The 10,000-nt window shown below is 39.2% G+C and overlaps 2 protein-coding genes across 2 annotated transcripts in view; one reads left to right on the forward strand and one right to left on the reverse strand.

The window, feature by feature from the left end:
• The first annotated feature begins 2,029 nt into the window (after positions 1-2,029).
• On the forward strand, positions 2,030-8,180 carry LOC138010882 (cystatin-A1-like). Its single transcript, XM_068857901.1, has 3 exons — positions 2,030-2,194; positions 4,404-4,505; positions 7,602-8,180. Exons 1-3 carry the CDS (start codon positions 2,132-2,134, stop codon positions 7,737-7,739), a joined length of 303 nt encoding a protein of 100 aa, XP_068714002.1. The 5' UTR covers positions 2,030-2,131; the 3' UTR covers positions 7,740-8,180.
• A 147-nt stretch (positions 8,181-8,327) lies between these two features.
• The window catches only part of LOC138010880 (NFX1-type zinc finger-containing protein 1-like), a 15,986-nt gene continuing 14,313 nt past the window's right edge, over positions 8,328-10,000 (reverse strand). The window contains exon 6 of the mRNA XM_068857900.1: positions 8,328-10,000. This exon is cut by the window's right edge and continues 1,795 nt beyond it. The gene's annotated coding sequence lies outside the window, so the exon portion shown is untranslated.

Raw genomic sequence — 10,000 nt, forward strand, 5'->3', positions numbered from 1 at the left:
TTGGTTAAAAGGCTCTCGATTGAAACTCGCTCTAAGCTGTGCGCGGTGAACACTTGAAGAAAAGAAAATACCTGCACCCTTTTCAAACTTGTTGCATGTAGATCAATTTGCAAGCCCACCTGGCCCTATACCAAGGCAAAAGCATTCGCCATAATATAATTTGGGTTTTACTTGTATTGTCTTACTATCCGGTAAATTTGCTTCATATGCATGTTCGGATTGGTCGTTTTTAGCTCGTGGAGAGCTATCAGGATGGTTGGGGAATCAGGCTGTCAGGCGTAAACAATGGAAAATTTGTCATGGATTTCTGATCGTCTGAAGTTCGAAAGGCGCATTCATGTATTCGTTAAATGGTCGTTAAGGCGGCAGGCGCATTCATGCATTCGTTCAATGGTCGTTAAGAATGCTCTTATTCGGCTGCCAATGAAAGACGTTCAATATAATGTATTACATTGCATTTGTAACCACTCTATAGGCTTGATAAATCGCTATATCACCTCCCTGACGCAGTATCTTACTTACTCCAAGAGCTTACCACAAGATACCATTGATCATACTAAAGACGCATAATCCGTCCAGACAAATTATGCGTCTCTCACGTTATCCGTCTTGTGTAAAGACTTGACGAACTATATGAGACGCATAATTCGTCTTGGACGAACTTGGGCAAACATTTTTTCTGCGTCTGTTAAATTCGTCTAGTATAAAGACGGGCACAAGACGCATAATCCGTCTGGACGAACTATCCAGTTTAGTGCGTCTTCGAAGACGCACTTAAGTTCGTCCCAGACGAATAGACCTTTTATGGGATGCCCAGGGGGCAAATTAATATGTATTTGCCCCCTGGGCATCCCAGAATGGCTATTCGAAACAATAGAAATCAAAATGGCCGCGGTATCGGTAAAAAAGTCTATTATGCGTCTCTAGTATAAAAACGGTCTGATTCAGCTGGCAGGAATGCGTAGGTTCCTACCGGAGAGTGGGATACCGATACTCGGCTATCTATTGTTACTTTCTATCTATCATGGAATTTCATGGACAATGAAGCAACGGAAATACTTCGTTAAAAGAAAGCTTCATTTGCGAAGAAGGAATTTGCAAGAAACCCCCTCACTCATCTTCGCCTCGTGGCAACAAAAGTACCTGAGCAGCCAAGCCTGGAGGCTTTCCTGAACGTATTTTCGACATTTCATTTTAAATTGCAAGTGGTTTGTGATTTCTGCAGGTCTTTTCAATTTCTGGATGTGTTTTGTGATTCCTGGAAGTGTTTTAAATTGATGCGTTTGTTTTGTGATTTCTGCCGGGAAGTGTTTTGGGTTTTCTGGAAGTGTTTTGTCCCTATCATGGAGCCACCGTATCGTGGACCGGTTAGTCTTGCTGAAAGAACGTACGCTTTTAGCTTTAGTGAATGGGCAAGTTTGTGAGATCTAAAATAAACGTTTTGCTACAGGAACTTTTATAACAAAACAGAGCATGTAGATTGTAGTTGTAACAGCATCAGCTCATCAAAGCATTGCAGTCCTGCTGTTCACATTGACTACTTTTTCCTAGTCTCATCGAATTTGATATCAGCTCTCCATTTCTGCTCGATCAATTTCAAGTGAAAAAAATCCTTACGTCAGTAAATCGTTCATGTATGCAACCAATACAAAGAGTCTGTTTTTTTCCAGGCTCCTGCTGTCTAACCTCAAGTGTCCTGTTTTCGTTTGGATCTCGCAGGAACCAAGAAAAAAAATTCTTGTATCTAAAACCGGTGCTCAGATAATGAGTTAATTAATTAAAAGTAAATGACAACAGGGAAATAGGCCGTCGAAGACCTATTGTAAGTTAATTTTACGACCTTCGGCTAAAAATCAGAGCAAACCTAGTTTGTCTATTGTGATGATAATGTGGTCTTAAATAACATAAACAACTCCCTACAAGCCAAATTACTTCCTTAGAAACCTATTATTTTGATCCTCTTGACTGGCCACTTAAAAAATGATTTTACTCTGTCTCACGAGAGATTTATTAACCAATCAGCTGTTTTACGCCTCCACGTCGCATAAAGTTAAACTTTAATTTGATTTGTCATCCATAATCAAACGACAATTTTCTGTAAGTAACCACGAAGGTTTACTAGAATCTCGAAATGGAGGGTGGATTTACTAAGGAGATGAAGGCTACCGAAGAAGTGCAAAAAATTTGCGATCAGGTTTGTTCAGTTTTCTTGAGTATTTTTTAGCATTGCTCGCATTTTATGACTTTGCTCCTTGAACATTTGCCCTTAGACACATTTGCGTGGTAACACCCGTCTATGTAAACCTCAAACTAGTTTGCTACGTGATAAAACTTTAAATGATGTAACTCTTCAATGATAAGACTTGAGATCCATAACATCTTATAATGGCTTTAAATCTAAATTACGCCAAACTTCTTTTGAACATTAGACCTTATTCATAAATGGCGGTCACGTTTATAATTCTTTTGTCGACGTGCAAATTAGCTTACCAAGCCTAATTTGAGACCAAGAATTCTTTTCAATTCACTGTATGGTACAAAAGAATTATAAATTGACCGCCATTTATGAATAAGGTCTATAATGTAAATGGCCGGAAACCTTGTAGGTATTACATTTGATTTTATTTTGCAGTACTTTATTTCTCTGAAATATTAGCTTCAATAGCTACTCTCACAATCTGAGGTGACATAAAGGCGATGTGAAAGGTGATATTATGATACAGTCATTACAGTGAGACTCGTTTTGAAATTCACACCGAGAAAATAACAGAGATATCGATCTTTGTCAAGTAAGAATGCAGCGCTTGTCATAATAGGCCATTTTCGAAATATCAAATATTCAGCTTCATAGTGAAGCAGTGAGGACAAAAACAATAGAAACACGATGGCATGAATGTGAAAAATATTTACATGTCATCCACTTTCCTTTGTCTTTGTCCTCTAAACCTCTCTTTCAAGCTGAATTTTAATATATCGAAACCTGCCTATTTCCGCGTTTGTGTAAAACCTTGTCTGGTCTACAAATTAAGGCTTCCTCCATTGATTTGGTCTTGGATCTGGGCGGCTCTGTACAATTTCGAATCAGTCATGTTCATAAAAAAATGTTAATGTTTTGTTTATAGTGGAAGTCGTGGAAGTGCACTTAGCTTAAAGGCCCGTGCAAACGATCACAACATTATTGGCCAACAAGACGCAACATTGTTGGGTTTAACAAGTTGCGAGCGTTTGCACACCATGTTGTGTGTTGTTGCGACTTGTTGGAAGTTGTTGCATGAAGTTTGAAACTGGTCAAACTTCAGAGCAAACAAGTGCCAACATTTATATTGTTTCGCGGTCATCGAAGCGTGGTCCAACAATGTTGCGTTCGTTTGCACAGCACATCCAACAATGTTGCGCCGGCGCACGCGCACTACATGCCACGTATCCAAGCTACGTATCCACACAAATACATGCGAACAAGAAATCAACATGGCGTCGGAGATGGAAAACGTCCCAGAGTCCTTTGTATTCTCATCTAAAGACCCAACATGTTGTGACTTGTTGCGAGCGTTTGCACACATCAGCTAACATCGCGCAACAAGAGACAACATTGTTGGGCCCAACAATGTTGCGTGTTGTTGCAAGCGTTTGCACGGGCCTTTAGAGCTACAATAGTTCACAGGCATCCCACTTTTTAAAATCTAAAAAGAGATATGATTAAGAACCCCAACTGGCAGGAGGCAACCAGCTCATGGTTGAATGGAATATTTTCTACATACCTTTCTCATAGTTTTCCTCAATTTAAAAAATTGATGTCAGTTTTTCATGCGTCTGTCCTGTTATTGATCATGAATTGCATCATAACATTGTCAAAGTAGCTGTGGATCCACGAGACGATAGCCGAGTGGATCAGCAGACTATTTTGACAATGTTATGACGAAATTCATTGTCAATAACAGGACAGACGCATGAAAAACTGACATCAATTTGTTTTTTACAATAAGAAACAGGCAGAGGGGTCAAAATTTAGTCTAAACACGAGAAGAAAGCGAGACAAAAATGCGAGAAACTTCAATCTGACGCGAGCAATATCGCGTAATTATCACATAAATTATAAATTTATGTGTCTGTCCGCTCATTGACAATAAAAATGAGCCAATGAGTGCGCGAAAATTTTTGCAGTCATTGTTAAAATACCAATTGAATAAGGCCAACCTGGAATCGCCACGGATCCCGTAATGACGAAAACATCGGTGTTCCTTTATAACAGGTTGGTGTTACGCGCGATTCGCCATATTCACCGCCATTTTTTTTGGGGGGGGAGGGGTTAAAAAAGGTGAATGATGGGATTTGTGCAAGTAATGAATTGAGAATCAAGGAGAAATTTTACGTTGACGACTAATAAACTTCTGTTTCTTCTACAGGTGAAGAGTCAAGCAGAGGAAAAAGCTGGGACAACTTTCAACCAGTTCCAGGCCATATCTTACAGATCACAAGTTGTAGCGGGGATGAATTACATCATTAAGGTTAATCCAGTGATTTTTCACAATAACAACAATAAATTTGATCGTTAGTTCCTGTTCGTTGCCAGGTAGCGCTTCCCAGTTAGGACACCCAAAAAAAACTGCACAATGACACTGGGAATAGGAACCTCATTAGCACACTGTTCATTGGTATATGACTCGTGTCTTCGTCATTTACAGCAACAACATTTTTTGCCTATTGTAACATCTGACAGATAAAAAGTGTAGTACCCACTCGAAGGTAGCAAGGCTAATTAAGTAAGGTGGTTCAAAACAATATTAAACTAGGTAAGCGCTTTCCGAGCCAATGACCCAACACACCGGTGCTTATCCCCAATTTCCGTAGCATTAAGCGACTAGGAGTATTTTTAACTCCACCCTGGATGGGATGCCAGTCCATCGCAGGGTTACCCCAGCATTACGCCGGTACCCATTTATACACCTGGGTGAAGAGAGGCACCATGGGAGTAAATTGTCTTGCCCAAGAACACAACACAATGTCCCCCGCCAGGGGGTTGTTTCTCGAAAGTCCCGAAACTTTACGGGCCATTTTCGGGTGTCACAATTACCTTTGTAACTCAAGAACGGGGAGCATTTAATTTCTCAAACTTCACAGTTATTTTTCTTTTTGTTACCTTGAAAACATGTTAAAAGATCAGCTTTCCAAAACAAGCGGTTGGCAATTTCACAAATGGCTTTTCGGGCCCGAACAGTTTTCGGGACTTTCAAGAAACGGGACCCAGTACCCGAACCCGGACGACTCGCTTCCAAGATATGCCAATTTGTCACTCACTCAGTTCAATTCAAATCGATATGGCGACGATCAATATCGATTTTTCCGACTTTTCACTTTCACAAGTAATGCTGCAACGTAATTCGTTGAAATATTCTTCGACTTTTCTCTTTTCTTCGTTCCGACGGGCGGTTATATTTTCACCTGGATCTTTTGCGTCTATAAAATGCAACTAAATACAGTATGTTTCATGATCCGTTCCAGATTTCGGGAAAGGTGGAAAAGTTTTGGAAACAATCTTTGTTTTTACTTATCGCAAACTGAGGTATTCGCAGCTGTTAACATAATTGAGGACCCTTCATATATTTGAAAATAACCTGGTGTAGCCTGCCAATGATAACGCATTCTTTTTAGATAAAAATCAAACACGAATTCAGTCATCGTTTCCTGACAAGATCAGAAAGCAACTGATCGCAACAGAACTCCCATTTTTTAAGAAATGTATCCACGAATTTTTCACAGTTCTCCTTTGATTTAAGCTTTTGAATAAATGACATCACTTCATCCTCTATCCAGATCGCTAAAAGTTTTTCGGTCCGAACCGCATCAATAGCGGACCTTTAAATGACAAAAGTGGAATAAAAATAAATAGTCTTCCTCTTGACATTATCACAAAAAATTCGCTCGTTGAGCATTCAACGCAAGTACTTTCGAAATGTGAAAAAAAAGCGAGAACTGATTTTTTTGTGGTAGTGCACTGTGCATACTATGTCACCGAGTTGTAAGAGTGTAAGAACGTAAGAGCGTAAGAGTGTCTGTGGTGCCAATAGGCCTGCAGCACGTGCATAAATCACTAAATTAAACAGGTCTGTTTGAAGAGCGTGCTTGAGTTTCAATAAAATGAGCGCCAAAATCGGCAAGAATCTGTGACGCTGATGAATAATAAAGCAGCTGCTATTTCCAAAACGATGGAATTACCTGGTGATGAATAACCTCGTCTAAGAGAGTAAATTTTTGACTTTGCAGAAACAATGGTCAACCTCAAGAGTTAGGCGATTGTCATATTTGTGTTGAATTCTCACATTTCTTTTCAAACTTTATAACACTTGAAAGGAAAAAATAACAGACTAACAAAAACAAAAACCCGGTGTCTTGCCATCATTTTGACACGGCTGTATCCTTTGTTTCGCGAGTAAACATGCAAGGTAACTTGATCACGGCGCCCGGTGAATTCGACGACACTTTCGATTTTGCGATTTACTTGTGCAGCCAAAAGTACAATAGAAAAATTGAACGTAGCAGAAATCTCCCAAAATGTTTTTCGCTTATGGTAATTATTTATCTTCGCGGTTCAAAATTTATGTTGTTTTTATGTCGCAAATATTGTTGCTCGTGGCAAAATATTTCTTTCTCGATCGATACTTCCTGAAAACTTCCTTCTGCTCTTCCTAAAAACTCTTTATCAATATTTATTTACTTTTTTATCAATATTTGTTTTGTATAAAGCAGGCTAACAAAATCTGTACTTTTCTTAGTTCGCATTTTGGAACGCTAAAATAGAATTTCCGGTGCTATCTTTCTGACACAGCAAGTCGTATATTTTGAGGTCTTCCATCCAGATACTAACCCTGTCGGACGGCGCGTAACTTCAGTGAACGTTTGTCTTGAAAAGCTGTCAGATGCTCAGAGTACACGCTTAAACTTGTACCTCTGTGTTACTGCACTACCACATGTACGCAATGCGTGCCTATTTTTTCATCTTGGAAGCACTTTAAATTCGAGTAAAGGTAACAACTGCAGCTAATAAGTTTAAGTACAAGTAAACATTGTCGCCCCGAATTTCGCTTTGAAAAGCAGTTTGGGACCTAAAATCGAGAATAGACCCGTGCCCCTAACATCTCGGCCGTGGGTCCACATTACTGCTAGTTTTCATAGCTTTGCGCGTCTTACTCGGCAAATAAAAAGTGAAATTTTGCTTTTAGAGGGGAGATTAATATTGTGGACCAAAAATATTTGCGTTTAAGTGCACTTCAAGGCTAATTTTAATTTTCGGCTCCCTCAAGAAATCTGAGCCAATTTGCTGTTAATAGACCGATTGAACTCAATGCTGTACTCAATTCAAATCTATCGGGGTTAAGATCCTTTGTGTATTGTATTTGCATGATGATGTACCATTCACATTTAAATGATATGGTAATACCCGAAACGAAACGTTTTCTTCCCAAAGGGTTTAATTTGAATTGGCCGAATTCGTCAATGATTTCTTCCCTAGCTGTCAGTGAAGTCTGCCATCTAGATTGAAGACCTAATTTAATTATAAGGAAACCAAAAACTCTTTTTGAACTCTTAAACGTTTTTATTTCTAGGTTGATGTTGGCAATACTCCTTATAATTACGTCCACTTATACGTGTATCAGAGTTTGGCGAGTGATGGATCAACCCTTGAAGTTACCACTATCAAAACTGGAATGAAGGAAAGCGCTCCCTTGGAGCCGATCAAGTGAAATTAAGAGGCCGCCCCAGCCAAGTCAAGCCCTTGTCAGTATTCATTAGACTATTTTATTCACATAATGGCTTCGCGTGTAACAGAGCCTACAAATTAAATGTATGCCGGTTATGAGTTTTTTTTTACCGAACTTGTTTAAAAGAATTTTCCCTCGCCGTTTGATTTCAGGAGACGGGAACAAAGTAGCTATTATTTTCCTTTAGAACAGGATTAGATTTCCTCGCAAACGCACATTTTTTCTAACTGACAAGCAATTAATCATAACGGGTGATTTTATAGGCTAGGTTGGTATTTTCTTTTAAGTTTCACATTGATTTCAAATTTCATTATTTTCTTGTAGTTTACAAGATTGCATGGCTGTGTCTGAGGATGATCAAATCTTATTTTCGAAGCTAATATTTCAAGCATTTTAATGAAATAAAATCGGCTATTATGGTCATTTTCTGCTTCTTTACTAGATTGGTAGTTTATGCCTTTTCTCCTTCCCCAAACAGTTTCAAAACCCTTATTCACGGTGCTTGCTTCCCTCGGTTATGTTTGTACGGGCATGCAAATAAATCACTGGTCGGGCTGGGCTAAAATGGCTATGGACACAATACTCATAGACGCTTTATTTTAACAAAACATCTCAAACAATTCCTTGATACAAAGTTAAGCCCAGTAAAGTTGAGGGCACTGAAAACGCAAACAATCAAACCAAGTGGCTGGGACTTGGGGAGGGGGAGGGATGAAAGAAACCAACCCGTCTTCGCTCTTGAATTCGCGATTTTCCTAAATTGTTAATTTGCTTCGAATTCACTATGATCGTGAATTTAGAAGACTGACAGTTTGATACGAATAATGGGAAATGGTCATATTTGTTTGAAAAGCAAACCCAAGTGTATGGACATAGGAGTCGAACCAGGGAATGTTGATAAACCCGTGACCTAACCACCCGACCACCACACCGCTAGCTTCTCAGGGACAATAACACGATCTAACAATGCTGTATTATCACTCGCCAAAAACAACATTAAACACTATAAAGGTCGGTTTCCAAACTTCACGACAAAGCTAAACATTTTAAATTATTAATCTAACTTAGACCTAATTACTCTTCAGCGGCCATATTCTATGGTAGACTTAAATAAATGTTTCTTTGGGAAAGGCAGTATCTTGATCTTCAGTGGTAAAGCGGAAATAAGCGATTCCTTTAGAGTAGAAACTCCAGGTTCAAATCCAATCCACGGATATGATTTTTTATTTCCTTATTTTCTCAGCTACCACAAGTACTGGGAAAAGTTTCCAAATTTCACGATAATAGTGAATTCAAAGCAAATTAACAATTCAGGATAATCGCGAACTCATGGGCGAGAACGTGTTGAAGAAGCATCTTGTAACAACGAATGACACCCGCGCGGCTGTCTGATCACATGATCCATGCTCAAACCTTCGAGGGTATGAGATTCAATACGAATAACTCCTCCCCAAGTCCCGTGTCCCAGATCTCCTCGGATACAAAAGCCACTACTGAAAAAGGAGGATATAAAAATTCTATTTGAGGGCAAATATTCCATGTCTGCATGAGGATAATCAACTCTTTATCGAAGCCATGTATACGATAATGTTCCAATATTCATAGAAATAAAATCGGCTATGGCCATCGGCCAAAGTGACATGACGTATTTATGTTGTCGGTCAAATCTGGTCTCAGGTCGAATCCGTTTTAACCTGGGTTGAATATGCACTCTACCTAGTTTAAAGCAGCTATCAACCCTCCAAAAAGGACTGTGACCATATGTACCTTCCCTGAAGCTTTGTCTTACGCGACATCTCAACAAATGTTTTCAATCATTAGTTTCTTATTATCTTATCGGTTTCTGTATTCATACACATCCATTCACTCTCAACATTACAACATAGGAGGGGAACACAAAACTAGACTATGTACTACGCACTTATCGCTACTCGAACTCGGACCCTTCAGATCCATAGTCTTGCGCCTTCACCACTACGCTATAACGACGAACATGCTCAACCCAACACCGTTCTTCTCGTTATTTACTTTTGTATAATAAGTCAATTAACCAAAACTAATCTTAACCTGACCCTAATTTTTCTCTCGGCTCCAAAAATAGCTTCTGCAATTCATCTAATTTCGCATTCAACCTACAATTAAAATGAGGATCACCAATTAAACTTAGGTAGAAACGGATTCAACCTGAGAACGGGGTTTTACCGGCGACATTTCTTCATGTTTTCACTCATAATGTAGCTGCG

Source organism: Montipora foliosa, chromosome 7, assembly GCF_036669935.1.
Source record: "Montipora foliosa isolate CH-2021 chromosome 7, ASM3666993v2, whole genome shotgun sequence".
Taxonomy (NCBI): Eukaryota; Metazoa; Cnidaria; class Anthozoa; order Scleractinia; family Acroporidae; genus Montipora; species Montipora foliosa.

Excerpts from the sequence above, each read along its gene's own strand:
- LOC138010882 (XM_068857901.1), top strand. The coding sequence starts at position 2,132 with ATGGAGGGTGGATTTACTAAGGAGATGAAGGCTACCGAAGAAGTGCAA. Across the intron at positions 2,195-4,403 it reads TGCAAAAAATTTGCGATCAG|GTGAAGAGTCAAGCAGAGGA; the intron begins GTTTGTTCAGTT and ends TTTCTTCTACAG. Across the intron at positions 4,506-7,601 it reads GGATGAATTACATCATTAAG|GTTGATGTTGGCAATACTCC; the intron begins GTTAATCCAGTG and ends TTTTATTTCTAG.